Source organism: Conger conger, chromosome 14 (assembly GCF_963514075.1).
Source record: "Conger conger chromosome 14, fConCon1.1, whole genome shotgun sequence".
Classification (NCBI taxonomy): Eukaryota; Metazoa; Chordata; class Actinopteri; order Anguilliformes; family Congridae; genus Conger; species Conger conger.
The window spans coordinates 29791842-29809254 of record NC_083773.1 but is presented as its reverse complement, the minus strand read 5'-3'; the positions used below and the strand labels follow the sequence as shown (position 1 = coordinate 29809254).

General features: G+C 39.6%; 1 protein-coding gene across 4 annotated transcripts in view; it reads left to right on the top strand.

Annotated features, from left to right (window-relative positions):
- Positions 1 to 16305, top strand: part of tox2 (TOX high mobility group box family member 2) — a 125631-nt gene extending 109326 nt beyond the window's left edge. For 3 of the 4 annotated variants that reach the window (XM_061220513.1, XM_061220509.1, XM_061220511.1), the window contains 5 exons: positions 1946 to 2173; positions 9670 to 9750; positions 12688 to 13080; positions 13978 to 14117; positions 14640 to 16305. In XM_061220513.1, coding sequence (XP_061076497.1) covers positions 1946 to 2173; positions 9670 to 9750; positions 12688 to 13080; positions 13978 to 14117; positions 14640 to 14682 — 885 coding nt within the window. In that variant the 3' untranslated portion in view covers positions 14683 to 16305. The remainder of the gene's footprint in view (positions 1 to 1945; positions 2174 to 9669; positions 9751 to 12687; positions 13081 to 13977; positions 14118 to 14639) is intronic. The other variant, XM_061220510.1, reaches the window with a different exon arrangement.
- Positions 16306 to 17413: the final 1108 nt, after the last annotated feature.

Here is a 17413-nt window from a genome sequence, read left to right as displayed (position 1 = left end):
GTGATATTACCATTAACCTTTATGCACCGTAGCTGTTGATTCAACAATGCCATCACTACCAATTAGCGGAAAAGAAAGGAATGGTCTATTCTGGTTTCGTCTTGTTCTTGCTGCGTAGTTGACGTGTGGGATTTTCATTTTTTCCTTTGCTTTGTGGGTCATCATATCTCCTCAAGGCCAGCAATACCACTGTGATATCTTTGACTGTGTCCTACTGTTTCTAGGAATGCAGCGTATCACGTCTCTTAGATACTGTGTTCCATCTTCCCTAAGGCACCTGTCTGTCACTTTGATTCACTTATGTTTCCACAGCTCTTATCTTTTCATTTAAAGTTTTATTTAGAGTTGACTCTTTATTGAATAATCACTCTCTCTTTCCCCCTCTCTCTCTCTCTCTCTCTCTCTCTGTCCCACACTTTTTCTCTCACTCTCACTCCTGTACATTCCTTGCAGGTGCAAATGAGTTTTTCCATTCACCAAATCTATCATTTGAAGCACAGTCTATAGAATAGCTGAAAGCCAAGATGCACTCATTAAGGCAATGTGGCAAGCATGTGTCTTTTGGCTGCTCTGGAGCTTTTGGCCAAAATATTAATGTTTACAGCAAATTCCTATTGAGACAAAATATGCCTGTACTATATATACTCATAACACACACACACACCTCTATGCAGTGTTTCCAGGTGTGATAGTGTGTGACAATCTTGTTTAAGGTGCCATTCAGCAATACAGTTAATCTGCATTTAAATCATGGACTGCAAAAGGTTCTGATGGTTTGGCTTTTGCCTGTATTTTACAGAGCTGAAACAAACAGGAAATGTGTGTTGGGGGATTGTGTGTTATGCATACAATTTTACTGATGTTAGCTTGATAGGACAGCTCAAATTCATTGACATCTTAAATGTAAATATTGCTTTTTATTTAAGTTGATATCAGTTAGCTGCATTGCTACACTGTATTTCATTGACTTATGTGCATCTGTATTGACCCAGTTGTGTACACCAATATTGGGCAACAGTTTCAGTACAATATATGAAATTAAGCTCTAACATTGTTCAGGAAAGGACCTTTACACCAGTGTACTATCGCAGTTTTCAGTGATTCAGAGTTTTAACCAAGGGTTAGCTGGGCCCCAAGGAAAGTCCAATTGCACTGCAATGCTGATGTGCCTTTCATTTCTGAGAAATCCAACACAAATTCTGCTTTTATTAAGACAGAATTGCTGCCTTCCATACACTTAGATGTGAGCAGATATAACTCTGAGTGGCATCAGAGGAGGTCATTATGCTGGAATATCTCTTAAGGTCTCATATGGTCAGTTCATTTTTACAAGTGCAATATTTATAATAAATTATCAGATAAGTCTCTTATAGCAGATTGATTTAATCACCACATCAGCACACACAGGCCTCTGGTAAATGCAGCAAAAATACCCTTAGTTCGTGGCCACCAACATTGTAATGTGCAAGAATCGGTGCAAAACAGGAAAATGAAATGAGCAAAAAAAACAATCAGCTTGTACTTTTATGCAAAAGATTAATAAAGTTGCATAAATTAGTTATAATGGAGGTTGCTGTTTGTCATCGTTATGGATACTCACCCTGCTTTGTCTAATAGAGCATGTGGTCTTCATTTTCAGCCTGCTTTCAATTCAATAAACATTCTTCCTAAATGTTGGCCCAGGTTCAACATATTTCTTTAACCAGACTGCAAGCGTTGGCCTTTCTTCACAAACAATGTTTTGCAAGTTAATTTTGCTGAATTCTAAAATCTCCAAACAGTGTCAGTGAAGACACTCGCATTTGATTAACTTTGTGCATGAAAGGTCATGGCAGACTGTGATAGACTGTGATAGCTCCAACGCACACTCCTTCGGGAGGGCAAACCGTGTACGTGTGCCGGCTCAGGTGACAACCCCGCCCCCCCGTCCTCTCTGACTCTCCAGATTGCCGGGGAGAAGCGGCCTTCGTCAGAGATGATGAAGAAGCCCAAACCCCAGAAGAAGAAGAAGAAGAAGGACCCCAACGAGCCGCAGAAGCCCGTGTCCGCCTATGCGCTCTTCTTCAGGGACACCCAGGCCGCCATCAAGGGCCAGAACCCCAACGCCACCTTCGGGGACGTCTCCAAGATCGTGGCCTCCATGTGGGACAGCCTGGGGGAGGAGCAAAAACAGGTGAGGAGCTCCCTCTTCCTCGCCACCCTCTTCCACTTCCATTAGACCCAAGCCACCATTGCTATCTGACAAGCTAGTACACTGGCAACTGACAGCGTTAGCTGAAGGAGCACATGTATAATAGTATTCTGCCGCCATTTATATTTGCCTTATTTACTTGGGGGATGCTTTTAGCCAAAGCGACTCCCATCACCATTATGGCAAACAACATCCAAGTGCAAATATCTGTGTGTACCAGAACAGAGTACACAGCGGCATTACAGCGTTTATGTAGCATTATAGCTATTAAGTGTCGCAAATAAAATAATACATGTATAGATGCTTATATGATGATGGATAATAATCAATCAACACAAAATAACTATTCATCATCAACATTACTGTGGAAAAAATAAATAAAGTCATCATGAATCTTTGATGTGAGAATTGTGAGACTCGAGTTCTATTCTGCATAGGAAGAGTTTGAGATCTATAAGTTTGGGAACAGTCTTAAAAAGTGAATAGTTTGCCAGTATTTCTGATGATATTATAATATTAGTGTTTTTTTAATATTGTATTTTGATTATGAATCCACTGAATAGTTTGTGACTAAATGCGTTGGCTAAAAGGATGCACAGCGAGTGCGTTTCTGTGCTCAAACTGGCCTGGCTTTTGCGAAAAGGTGGTTTGTAAGGCACGACAAGCAGATCACATCCGATTGACAGTCTTTCAAAGAAAGGCATGAAGTGTGAAAACCCAGCTCTGCGGCAGACAACGAAATGTTAGATGACTACATTCATGCAAGACCATATTTATTTTGCTCGAATGCTCTCATCGCTGGGTTGCACTAGTACTTATTTGGGAGAGACCAGTTGATTTGACTCTTTTGAAGTGAAACTAGGTCTCCTGGCTCTCATTAAATCATGAGGGTCATATTTTCTTAATGAAAGCCAAAGGGAGAAGTTGCAGTTCCTAATGATGGTGGCGACAATTAGCTAGTTTAAATGAGTGGAATAGTAAGCAGACACATTCAGCTAAAGTCTTATGGAAATGCATGTTGTGAGGTATCTACTCTAATAAGCCATCTGTGTGTCAAATAAAAGAACCCGACTCTTTGACAAAGTACAGCTTGGCCATATTAATGTACTCTGATATTTTATTTATTTTATTTATTTATCTATTTTTATCATTTCCAAACCTATTCCACCGCTGAGGTTTGGAGGCTGCGTGTTCTCCTCTGTAGTTAATTTTTCCCTCTCTGTCGGCCGTTCACAATGAATCTTCATTTTGCCCCTGACACCATTGAATGTGAATTCCTCATTTCCTGTCTTTTTATTTATATCTGTTGCCTGGTGATTTGATCATGCTGAGAATACAAGATTAGCAATTGCCTCGCCCTTGAATTCGCCTCAAGGACATCTGTTCAGGAAATGCTGTTATTGTTTTTTTTCCCCCCTCTCTCTTAACCCCTTCTCTGCCGAGGACCTCAGTAACAGAAAAACAATGCAGTACGGTAATGGTGTACCATTATACCTTTAGCCGTGGGATTAATAATTCATTTAAATGTTTTTCGCTTGTAAAAAGATGAATACCCAAAGAACATTAGTATACCTTTCAGGGTACATTTAGGAAATGTGTTACTTGAAGAACAAAAAATGCACTGTATTTATTTATGAAAGCATATTTATTGATAACATCCTATAATTTACAATAAAAAGGCAAACAAATAAATGAATGAATGAATAAATAAATAAATAAAATGAGTACAAGCAGTTCCACAAGAAATGGTATACCAAAGGCTAAAATGATAAAAGGAATAAACAGGTGCTAAGTTGTGCAGCTAGAGCTGTTTTTGAATTGGTCGGACAGTTGTTTTTTGATATTTTAATTGTAATATAGGACTTTGTGCACAAGCTAACCACAAATTTAATTTATCACACTAGTAATACTTACAAAGTCTGGCAGGAGAGCTGCTGTGTAATGTAGTTTGTCTGCAAATTGCTATACATTGTTTGTCTCTCACTGGGTTTGTATGTGCACTGACTCATGCCAGATTCCACATTTATGCTGCCCTTAGACTGTCGCTAACAAACGTGAGCTAAAATTAGTTACCCAACAAAGATGGCCACCAATATAGCATGCGAGAATATTATACTTATCCACAACTTTACATCTAGATGAGAACGACCCACATGCGTAAAAGCATGCAAGCATGGTCAAGAGATTCAGTTCTTGGCCAGACCACACATCAGAATGGGGAAGAAATGTTATCTAATTGACTTTGACCATGGAATGATTGTTGGTGCCAGACCGGGTAGTTTGAGTATCTCAGAAACTGCTGATCTCCTTGGACTTTAGTAGACAAGTGTCACAGTCTCTAGAGTTTACAGAGAATTGTGCGAAAGAAATACAGTGAGTGGCAGTAGTTCTGTGGTTAAAAACGCCTTGTTGTTGAGAGAGGTCAGAGGAGAATGGTCAGACTGGTTCAAACTGGCAGGAAGGCAACAATAACTCAGATAACCACACATTACAACAGTGGTATGCAGAAGAGCATCTATGAACACACAACATTTCGATCCTTGGAGTGGATGGGCTACAGCAGCAGAAGGCCAACAAGTCTAAGAAATAAGTCTAATAAATACCTAATAAAGTGAGTGTAAATACACACTGTATTTCACAAGCCCAGTGAGGGCTGCAAGTGCTCCACCAAAAGAACCATTCAAGATAGATTTATAGTAAAGGAGCTTCATATAGTTTAAATAAAAGATATAAAACATATTGCGTAACAAAATGTAAGTTGTGATATGTGTTGCGTAGTTTAAGCCTTTATCATTCTAGCTCAAAAAATGCAGTAAGAGCTAGCATTGTAAAAGAACAGTAGTTTGTAATTTTGTGAGCAAACTATTAATGTTGTTCCTTGGGGAGGAAAATAGATGCGACACAACAAATGCTTGTTCTGTAAAGTGGTGCTGACTGAAGAATAGTAGTGACTTAATACTCAGCATACATTCCACATCCCTACATGAGAAACCCCAGATTCCGCACAGAAGACCAGGAGGTCCCCACCACTCTGCTGGCTGGCAACATCAGACGTTTTAATGAATACCTGTTCTGACAGCCAGCCTTTACCAAGATGAACCTTAGCTTGTGAGGGCTTCTCCACAATTAGCCTCACTTAACATTTTTGTCTGGGCACACTTTTGCTAACCTGGCTTTCTGAATACAACACATATTATTATAATTAGTGCCATTATTATGTGATTTGAATGCAGGTCCATGCTTTATGCACATTCCCTAAACGTGGTAGAATCTTTTCAGGATATGGTATGAATTATTATAGTAGGTGTACACAATGGCCTTAATAATAGGTCCTAAAGCATATAGTACCCTTTTTGAGATGGACTTTAGAAAGGTGTCATTTTGATACATTTTCCTGCTTACAAACAAATTATAGGCTACACCTTTTTAGAATTCAATAGTAAACAACAACTGAGTTTCGTAAATAAATCACTGATTTAGGAAGCTGGAAGGTTGGTCTTGATAATGGAAATAAATACTTGTTTACTGGTCTTGGCAAGAGACGAAAGTGCAATTGTTCTACAAGTGATCAATTGTGCTGCAGGTGGATGTGCTATTTTCATTGCTGCCCAATGTGATATTTTAATCTGGAAAAGAAATAGTCGTGTAGCAGAGTGGTTTAATGGTGAGAGAACTGGGCTTGTAACCAAAAGGTTACAGTTTCTATTCCCAAGTATGACACTGTTGTTGTACCTTTAAGCAAGGGACTTCAGTATGCAGTATAAAGGGACACTGTGTAAAAAGACTGAAGGCAGTCAAGGAGACCTATTTCAAGAAACATAATCTAATATTCAGTAGGGTTGGTTATTTGCACTAATCTCTTATATTGCTATGCTCAGTTTTCTATGGTCAAGATCATATTTGGACCTAATTCCTCTGGAATGTGCATATCATGCAAAAGAAGGTGTTCAGATGAATTTATCAGTAAACTATTATTTTTGTGTATTTTATTATATGAAATTTAAAATAAAATGGTCGACAGGTGAATCAGCGATCTAAAATGTAAGGTTTTACATTTATTTCCATAACTGAACTTTCAGCATTCAAGTAGAAGCACCTGCTTGAAAAATATAATTAGAAAAGGCTATTCATGAATTCCATATATGATATTGAGCTAAAAAATAAATCACAGATTTTTTGCCTTTTATAGTCTTCCTTGGGATGCAATGAAAATATACATGAAAAAAATGTCCAGCAGTATCTGGGACATCTATTTCAATTAAATTTAGAACAGAAATGCAATCCAACCGAGATAAAGCCATGTTTCTAAAAATCACAAGTGCCCATCTGGGTGTGGCTCCAATTAGAAGAGAGGGGTGCATGGCAAAATGCAATCTGGAGTGTGTACCAGGCTTCCATTATCCAAGAACTGGTTATACAACCATAAATCATTTCGAAATTAGTCTGGTTTTATTTGCTTAATGACCAAATAAGAGCCATTTGCTTCTATTGCAGAGGTGAGGAACAGCATACACATTTATGAAATTGCTGTGGAAATTATAATTCAAGGCCAGCATCGAGTATCTACCTTGGAACCCATCCACTATTGAGATCCAGGCAATCCTGTGAGCATGAGCAAAGAGCCATTCAATTATGTATACAGAGACAAACCATATCTGAAAAGAAAAATATAATCTTCTATTCTGTATATTCTATTTCTGTGTATCTTTAGTTTTTGTAGCATTATGGTGTTATAGTTACAATGTATACACACTCATGAGCACGCACAGACACACACTCACACACCTCAGTGAGAATCTGAATAATATACAGAATTGCGGCAGGTAGTATCAGGCTTGTACTATACTTGACAAAAGTCACCCGTGGTGATCCTTTTATTCAGGAGGGAGTCATTATCCTGAGTTGGCTCTTCACGACTCCCTGCACCACTCTTTCCCCCGTGCTACGATGCCCATTACACCGTGCAGGAGATACGAGCGCGCTCCTACAGTCCACACAAAGGAGTAGTTTCCTCATTACCATGGCAGCCATAGCCTCCATCGGCAGGATCCTCTAGTACTGCCCATCTTCAGCGGAGCTTCTTAAACCCTGTTCATTTCAGCTGCCCGCCATGCTGCCTGACTGCCTCTCATTTTATAGAAGATACCTTAATGCTGTTCTACATAATACAATCCCCTTTGTATAAGCAATCCGGTGTGTTTGACTACTTAGAGGTGGATATATGTTTTGATGAAAGTGTTGTTAGTCATACCATGGTTATAGTTCTTCTCTACAGATATATGGGCCTTATGGAATGCTTCTCTGCCAATATTGATTACATTACATGTTACTCAGCTGACATTTTTATCCAAAGCGACTTACAGTTGATTTGACTAAGCAGGAGACAATCCCCCCTGGAGCAATGCGGGGTTAAGGGCATGTTGATGTTAGCATATTTGTAGCTATAGAAAATAATGGATGTGCAGTTCAGTCATTCGCATTGGTCGTGGATTCAGGATTCATAGTTCACAAAGTGAATCATGACTTTGAAAAAGCACTTTTGAGGTTTCTGCTACTTTTTTTTCTTATGTGTTAAATTCCCTGGGGATCTGGACTTTCTGATCCGACATCAGCCCCGCCGAGCCGCTGTTCCCAGTCTCTGACCCGCTCCGTTCTCAGTGTTTCGCAGACACCCAAAGGGAAACAAAGCGTGATTCACCATGAAGGAAGGCGCCAAAGGTGCGGATTGAATCCTGCGTCTTCTAGAACAGGGCGCTTCATCGACAAAGAATGCAGATGTGGGGCCGGCTGTCGCCACTTTGTTAGGAGCACTTAAACCTCTTTTCCTCCTCAATTCTGCAGCGTTCAAGCAGGAAAAACCACCTCACCTGAACAACGAAAGCCCCCTTTCCTACACCTCGGCGGTTCTGGCAAAGTGGTCTGCTTTGGCAGAGAATACCTGCGCTAGTCAGGGACTTCTCTGCCGTTTCTCACAGACCACAGTAATTGCTCAGCATGTGTCAGCAGGCTTTGGAGTTATTGTCTTCTATAATTAACTGGTTATCAAACAAGAACATTTCATTAAGGTACAATTAGCAGCTAATTCTACAGGGACACCCCGATGTCAGTATTACGACCACAGCATATGCTCATGGCAGCTTAGTTATTTTTAATGCATCCCCAAACCTGCAGCCTCCGACGGCTTCAATTGCTAATGAATCCACTCACTTTGGAATAATTAGAAATCCTTAGGCATGGTAATTTATTTAAAAAATGTCCGCCGTTCGGTGAATCATTAGCTGTGTTAAATTAATTTGAAATTAAAACTGCTGGGAGTACTTTTGAGTTCATTAAAAAGGCAGCACAGCCTCTATCAATATTTAAATGGAAAGAGTTTAAGGTCACAAGTTTTATTTGAAAATATTAATACCTGTTTTTTTGTGCTCGAGTGTGTAACAAGAAAAAAAAGAAGGCACAGAGATCAACATCCCCCTTCACATGCTCTTCTTTCATCTCTCTCTCTCTCTCTCTGTCTCTCTCTCGCTCACTTTCTATTTCTATCTCTCTCCTCTCTCACTTGCTCTCTCTGTCTCTGTCTCATTCACTCTCTATTTCTCTTTCTGTCTTTCTCTCTCCCCCTCTCTTTCTATCTCTCTCTCCTCTCTCAGTCTCACTCTCTCTCACCCTCTCTCTATTTCTATTTCTGTCTTTCTTGCTCTCTCCCCCTCTCTCTTTCTATCTCTCTCCCCTCTCTCTCTCTCCCTGATAAAAGACTCATGCTCACATGGAATCAGAATTACTTGATAAAAGCATTCACAGTTTACTTTAGGCAGGGATATTTCTCAGCAGGGGTGTGTTAAAAAGCAGGGTGCTTAATGTATTCTCAATTCATCCTTTTCATAAAGGCCTAAATGGACAGATGCGGCCTGTCTTTAGGTCTGCAAAAACACACTATAAAATAGTAAAAAGCTTCCATTATTTTCTTGTTTTTTTATTTTTTGCCATGCTTAATAAGTCTCTAGAGAGGAACAGAGCTTATTTTTCTTGTCTTTTTACAGACATATTTACTGGTTGGCTTCCTCTTAGAATTAATAGACAACTTGATTAATGACAAATTATAAACTCAACATCATTCAGTTGAACTTGGATTTCTGTGTGCTGCCGTAGAGGGCCACTTGGTAATGCTGTTTTGAGTTTATTGTTGCAATATTTCGACCCAAATCTTTTACAGGATCAGCTGAAACTACAGGAGAAATGCAATACTGGACATGGTTTTTCGAGGCGCGGCTACAGAATGTAATGTCATAAGACTATGTACAGATGTGAGGAAGGGAACAGGAGTGGGTGAAGGAGAGGTCATATTCCCTGGGGGAGGGGAGGCAGGACACATATGGCATATACCATGGTGTCCAGGTAAAGGAAAAATAAGAGAAAAAGAGAGCTCTCTCTCTCTCTATCTCTCTCTCTCTCACCACAGTTTTGTTTTCTTTTTCTTGCAGGGTTACAAAAGGAAAACAGAGGCTGCCAAGAAGGAGTACCTGAAAGCCCTAGCTGCGTACAGAGCCAGCCTGGTTTCCAAGGTAACAGGGGTTATATCTTTGATGTACAGAGGTCAGCGCTGATATAGCCATGATAAATTAGATGGAGAATTCCTGTTAATCTCAGGGGAGAGACACAAGTGAGAAGTGTGTTACAACTTAACCATGCCCCTGTGTTCTCCGGGTTCGGAGAAATAAAATCAAGTGTGTGCTCTAGCAAAAGTAGAAATGGACCTGTAGGGGGTCACATTTGTAGAGAGGGATCCAGCATAGCTTGGTAGCTTTGAAAACACGTATTATGAAATGAGATCGGTCGGCCATCTTTGCATGGTTAACACTAGACTGGACTTTTCCCTCTGGAAAAAAACTGTGTCAAGAGACCTAGCCTTATAATACCCTCGATCAACAGCATTGCCAAAACATTCAATCTTTTTTTCCCATAGTGATCAACTGTGCCTTTAAGTCACACTTGAAAACCTGCATTTTATTAATTTATTTATTTAAGGTGTGAAATTGGACTGGGGCTTGAAGAAAATAGGTTTTCTGGCTTTGAAATAGGAACACTTCTCTCTGTGTCTTCTTACATTTAAATGCAACAAGCCTATATTTTTAAAACTATATGCTCCATTCTAAAGCACGGTTGTCATATTTGAGTTGATGTACCATTGTACCAATGTACCATTTCTCATATAGGAGACTTGTTTTCCCTTAAACATGTTGATTGATAACATTTGTGTGCATAAATTGACAAATTGCTGGTGCTACTTTTAATGGTTTTCCACTTTACACAAGGAGTGAAAATAACGTGAAACAGGCGCATGTATCTTAAATGTACTGGATTTTTGAATAACATGCATATCACTGAGAAGTTAAGGGAAAAAATTTAAATATTTGGAATTAAAACACAGTATTTATTTGCCGGGGCTAATTAAATTAAATGTAAACCTATCTGTGTGTTGCAGCTTCGAATTTGAGCACAACATATCCTTAATCTCCTTTTGCTTGCCAATGTTTTTTCCTCTATCTAACAAACCCAAATTGCATTACCATGCAAAACCTCTCTCTCATCCCCCATTCCCTCCCTCTCCATCTCACACTCCCTCTTAAATTTTCAACACCCCCAAAAACAAGAGCTGTGATTGCAGTCTGAATAGTTTATACACCAGCCCCTTCCCCTGCCAGTGTTTATTAAGAACCAATTTCAGCTGTCATTTTGTGTAATTAAATATTCTGTCAAAATCTGTAAAGCAGATGTGTGATTGATGTTTCTGTAAATTGGCAGGCATTCAAAGTATTGAGCATTCAGACAAAAATAATGGCTGGGAACACCTTGGGAGAAGTGGAAGGCTACATACATATTTGCAGCACTCAAACTTGGTTTGTTTAGTGCTGTTTTAATACAATGTGGAAGAAAGGCCACACTGAGCCTGTGCAAATATATTCTTTTGTGCAAAATGGAGTCTGGAGTGAGTGGTGCTGGAACGAATGTTTTCCACTATGAAAATCTTCAGCCTACATCTGCTGGTGTGTTATTCGTGTGGCTTACAGTAATAATCTGTAGCCACAGTTTGACAAAAACACTGAAATGCAGCTTGATTGCCACACATAATCAACGAATCACTTTGAAAATAGCCTACATGGTTGAATCCTGTTGGTTCGGTTTGAATGTGCCACCCAGCACCCACCTTACTAGCACCCAATTGTGTGCATTTGTTTAGATATGTAATGGTTCACATGTTCACTTCAGTCTCTCTATGATTACTGGGAAACTGGGAATAAGCAGGATACATTGTTACCATTTCACAGGACCCAGAGACCTGTGAAACTCGGAGGTGGTTTGTTTTGGTCATACATTTTCTCCTTGTACCAAAGAAACTTTATCATTTCGCACCATGAACCTAGAAATAGGTTTCAGCCCATGGTTTCAGCCATCTATCCAGGTTAATATCGATCACCTCTGCAGCCTCTCTACAATTCATACAAATGTGCCTCATTATCAAATGACCAACACCGATATATCACATCAAAATGTCTGTCAGCTGAAAAGGAAGAGAGGACATACCTTAGTGTATGACATTTGCAATGTGAAAAACAGAATAATGAAGTCATTTGCTTCGCCATATGGTCCCTGTTGAGCTGAGGGGGAGGGGGGGGGTGTGTGATTTAAGCCTGAGTTTGCTTTGCAAGGTAAAATCCGAGCTCTACATTTGAGTGAAAGGCAGTGGGAATCAGATCCGTGAATAGGCTGCAGTGATAGAGCAGTGATAAGCATAATTTCTGTAAATGATATGCAGAGCAGGTCATCACAGCACCTGGTCACCCTTAAAAGTGATGCCTCTTTCCCCCCCTTCACTTGCGTTCAGTGTCTCTTCTGCGCACCCCGCCATTTTGGTTCAGTTGCCTTTTTAACAATAATAAATATTACAATTAAAGCATTTTTAAAGGTGGGGGAAAATGTTGCCTTTCTTTGCAGTTTTTCCCTCTCTGGCTCCACTGTTCTCACTGCTTAGTGCTATGTGACAACCTCATTCTAGATCAGGGGTGGGCAATTCTGGTCCTGGAGGGCCGATGTGTATGGAGGTTTTGTTTTCACCAATTACCCTGGCGACATTAGCTAATTGGCTGTATACACCAACGCTGGTTCACTCGTACAGTAGATTAGATTACAGTAGAACGTTTTATATAGGGACACACAAACAGTCTTCTGCTGTCATTCGTGCACACGGCGTATCAAGAAATGCAGCTAAAAGTGTAAATGTTAGGACTAATTATGTCATTAAGGCCCGAAGTTGGCATGAAAATCAGAAACGGATATAGGCTTCGACAGCCACCTCTGTTATAGATGGTGCTAATGAAAACACGTGTCAGTTTGTTGATGAAAAACTAACCCGGCGAATGAGGCACAGAGATCAGGGCTGGTGATTGGGAGTATGCGCATGTGGCGATAACCCCAAACATCCTCCTGTTGTTTTTCCACAGACCTACAGTGACCCAGTGGAGACAAAAAGTGCCCAAACAACCCAGCCTTCCCACATGATGCCACCCAAGCAGCCCCTGTACAGCGTGCCCCCCCAGCCATCCTCCCCATACCTGGGCCCCGGGTCCTTCCCCCTGTCCGACCTGCAGAGCTACGCCGGGCCCCCCCGCCACGCCCTCTCCCGGACCCTCAGCCAATCGCAGATGCTGCCCAGCATTAGTGCCTCTCCCCCCTCCTCTTTCCAGATCAGCCCCCCTCTGCACCAGCAGCTCTCCCTCCACCAGAGCACCTTTCTCAACCAACCAATCCGCATGCAGCAGGTCCAGACACAGCCAATCGTCTCCCACCAGATGGGCCTCCAGGCCTCTCTCCACTCACCTCCTCCTGGCCAGCAGGTTAGTGCCAGTTGTCCTTAGCCAATAGCATGTGTGTTTACTTTGGACTAAAATGACCAATTACCATTTTAAAAAAATATATATTTTAAAATCTAAGATTAGTCATTTTAGTTCATGGGCCTCGCACAAGAGTATTGATCCCAGTGCTTCATACTTTGATCGATACTCTCAAAAGCCACAATGGTTGAACTAAGGCTTAAGTGGAGAACCCTTGAAAGAATGTGCTCATTTTAGCAACACTATTCAACTAAAATTGTGTAGCTTAAATCTTGTTGCCCACTAATTTACAAGGCTGGTACAGAGAGGGCTGCAGAATGCATTCCTTTAATTCATCTGTACAAAGTCATGCTTTGCCATTTTTTCCCTGGTCATCAACGTTTGTGTCACAATTCCAGCATCAGAATTTGGCTGAATGTTTCTGGCGAAAGTAGGCTAAGGCCTCAAGTTGCTAATCAGCCCATAAAGGTAGAGGTATCAAATACACATTGGTAATTTACAACCGACACAGCATGATGACACAGATTTATCACTTACCTCCCCTGCACAGTGGAGTGAATACTGCTGATATTAGCAACATTTCTGCTTCATGTTTTATTGAGCCAATCAGAAGCAATCAGGCTTCCTATTTGACACGTCTGGGAAAGATCTCTAGTATGAATACACATTACTGTTTATCTCTTTTAGAGAGATATTGAAGTCAGTAAGCTTTAGTGACTGTTGAGCTGTATTTGTGAAGAAAAAAAATCTCAATCTTGCCTTTAATTGGGCCACTTTTTTTCCCCCTCACAAACTCAGTTTGGTGAGTGACTTTTAGGGACTGCTGTGCTCGCCAAACTGTGTTTGTACAACCTTACTTTTAACTTTTAACCTGACGGTGAGGCTCTGCTCCCTCCTCAGGGGTTCCCCCATCTCCAGTCAGAGTACCAGAACAGTGTGGGCCCCCAGTCCCCAGGGGGGGCACCGAACCCAGTGGGCGGACAGAACCCAGAGTGGGACAGCGAGTACTGCAGTCGGGAGTGTGGAGGCAGCCACTGCAGGTGAGCATTTCAGGGAACAGTCTGCGGATTGTCCTTGACTCCCTGAATTCAATACACTTGTCCAAGTGCAAATCATTGTCTTCACAAACACACTTCGGTGAGGACATTCCGGCAAACTCGGCCAGCTAGGTTGTGAAAAATAACACATCACTATCACTTGCTAACACTTGCAAATGAAAGTAATGGATAAACGTCAATTGAACTCAGACCTTAAAATGACTAGAAGCATTGTAGTACACGTGTAGTTATGTATTATGTATGAAAAGAAATATACGTGAGATGAGGGAATTAGAGACTGCAATTGGTTCCACAGGAAAGCATTTATTAAAGGGATGTAAATATCAACACAAAGGCATATCCACTGCAGGTTTCCTTAGGGGTAGGTAAGCATAACCACTTGTTGGTTGTTTACCTTCTTATAGGACCTGGAATGGCTCAAACCTCCATGTATTGGGGACGGTGTTTTACATCCCAGAAATGTTCTAATGGTTTCACTTTCAACCTATTCACTGTGTGTTTCAGCAGCACCATGATAGCCAGGGACAAGCCACTCTACCTCACTTGAAGCTGGATGACCTTGACAAGATTATACACCAGGGAGTCCCCCCAGCCCCCTCCCTCCCCCAACACCAACACCTACCACCATCACCACCACCACCCATAACTTCTATTTTTGTCAATGTATTTTCATTTGATTTTTTTCAGTTATTTTTAGAAGGATTTCATGCAAGTCCTGAAGACTACTAGTGAGCCTTTCATTTTTGCCAAGCACTTAGAATTTACAGGCCTTTCTTGGAGCCTGGAACAGCACTCAGCTATCCTTTTAGAAAAAAATAAATAAAATATATATATAAATAAATATATATATATAAACATGGGCCTGTATTTTAGGGGTCATTCAGCTTTAATATATGAAGACAGAAAAAATCTCTTCTTGATTGCTTTTTGTTTCTTTTATTATTTTATTTATTTCTCGCTTGCTATATGCTTTGCCATGGACGTTTCCTGTAGGGAATGACTTTTGCTGGTAGATTCAGCACAGGCCTTGATGTTAGATTGACTAGTGGGGTCTGTGAAATTTAAGGACGGAACAGGGGAGGAAAAGAAATAGATTCAACATTTTTGTAATATTAAAAGACCTGTTAAGGTTTACCAATCTGTCACAGTGTGATTGTAAATATCACTTTTATGGGAACAAATTGGGAATCTCAAGTCCAGATATTTTTTTTTCCTCTTTTACTACAAGCTGTAATTCCTTGATTTGTATTCAAAATGTTATTCTTCAGATTTTTTTTTATTTTGGTGTTTTGTGAAATTGAGCAACTTGTGCAGGTGGGTTTTGGAGGAGGGTTTCTCACACTAAATCTTGCATTAAAACTGCGCTGGCCACGAGCGTTTCTCGTGTAAAGAGAAAGCTAAAGACTATTAAAGATTTAGTGTCCCGGGCCGTCATTAAGGACCCCTGAAGAGAGAGGATAACCTTGATGGTCAGACTGCACCGCTGGACAAAAAAACAAAAAAACAAACAAAAAAACACAATTGAAAAGTGAAGGCCTGCTCCTTGTTTGCTTTCTTTCAGTCCCCATCACAACTTGTACAGGTGAATTAAAAAAAAGAAATTGCTAAATGTGAAATGTTACTACAGATAAACATAACAGTGGGTTTATAGTTTTCCAGTAGTTTTTGCTAGATGTTTTAGAATTGTGTTGGAACTCATCCTTATAATTTTTGTGGGAAAAAAATAATAATGCATTTCATTTCTAAGACACAATTTTATATTCACTGTAGCATACTTTTAAGTTTTTAAGAAACAAATAAGGAGGAAGAGTATAAGTTGTGTAAAAACCTGCCAAATGACATGTAGTTTTTATTTGTAAAGCCAGTGATAAAAAACGTTTAACTGTTGTATTGCATTATAATTTTTTTCTGCAGTTTGCCCATATTTTATTTAATTTTATTGACTAGTTTCCTATCTATTTATGAGTGATATGGAATAACATTTTGGCATATTTTTACGAAGGTGCATTATTATTTTTTTTATTATTATTTTTGTTTGATGATGATAATGATTATTATAATTTTTACATTTCTTGGAGCTGGTTCTTTCTGCTCCTGCCAGCGAATTCATTTTGTGTCACAACGCTTCTTTTATTTCATTTGTCTGTAATAAAAATGTTAAAAGTGGAAAGTTGTCCGTGTAAATGTGTAAATGTGTCAGTGTCCACTTATTGTCTTTGATCTGTAAACAAACCCAAACATGTTGCTACATTTCCCGTTCATTTCTGCTGGCACAGATGTGCATTATATTAAAAGTATATTCAGGATCACATGGCATTGGATTGCAGGATTGTAAATTGGATGCCATTGGAAATATGGGTGAGTTTGTATGTTTTGTAATAGTCCTTGTAAAGGAAAATGATTTGCTTTGCAATATTATGTTTCTTCGGATTGAATATTATATTGAATTTCAATCTCTGTCAATAGTCAAAGAAAAAATAATTATGGTACCAAATCCTTTTCTTTTCAAAAGTACCTCTAACAATATGTGTTTTGAAAAATGATGTTAAACAGACAGGCCTTGACCTACTTTTGCTTTAGATTAAAGTAAACCTGCAATGCTACACATACTGCATCTGAATAACCTAAGAAGCTATTTCTATTCCACAAATCAGACTCAAAGCTAAAAAGCAAGCACGGGATTAAAAGTCAAATAACATATCAAGTATAGGTTACTGTCCTATCGTTGTTGACCTACAACACTTTCTGTTTTTTTATAACAATATATGGTATCATAATGAAGCTACAAATGAACCAATCTGTCTGCAGTATTTGATGTTTCCGGGCCTTTTGGTCAACTGACAAAATAGAACCAATGTAAAGACTGTAATATCCAGTAGTGTCAGAAGTATATGGTTATACATTTGCCTTGAGTTTTTTAGTAATGGACCAAATTTCTCTACTTGTTTTTCAATGTATTTAATTTGTGATGTCACAAAACTTTTATCTCTCCTATTTAAAGGAAACATATTTTGAGTTTTTAATTTCATGTTCCAACTTTTTAATAGTCACTGGAATGCAGTAACTTAATGCAATTCTGCTGTTTTGGATGATGTGTACCATAAATATGACATTTTTACAGCAAGAGATGCGGAAATCGGGTAGGGTAGGAAGTATTTTATCTTCTCAGCTAGTTTCCATTCCACAACAGTCAGGAATCACAACGGAAACAGCCAGCTCTCCCCATGTGAAACCATATATGAATTATTATATTTCAACGGAAAAAAACTGAAAAAGAA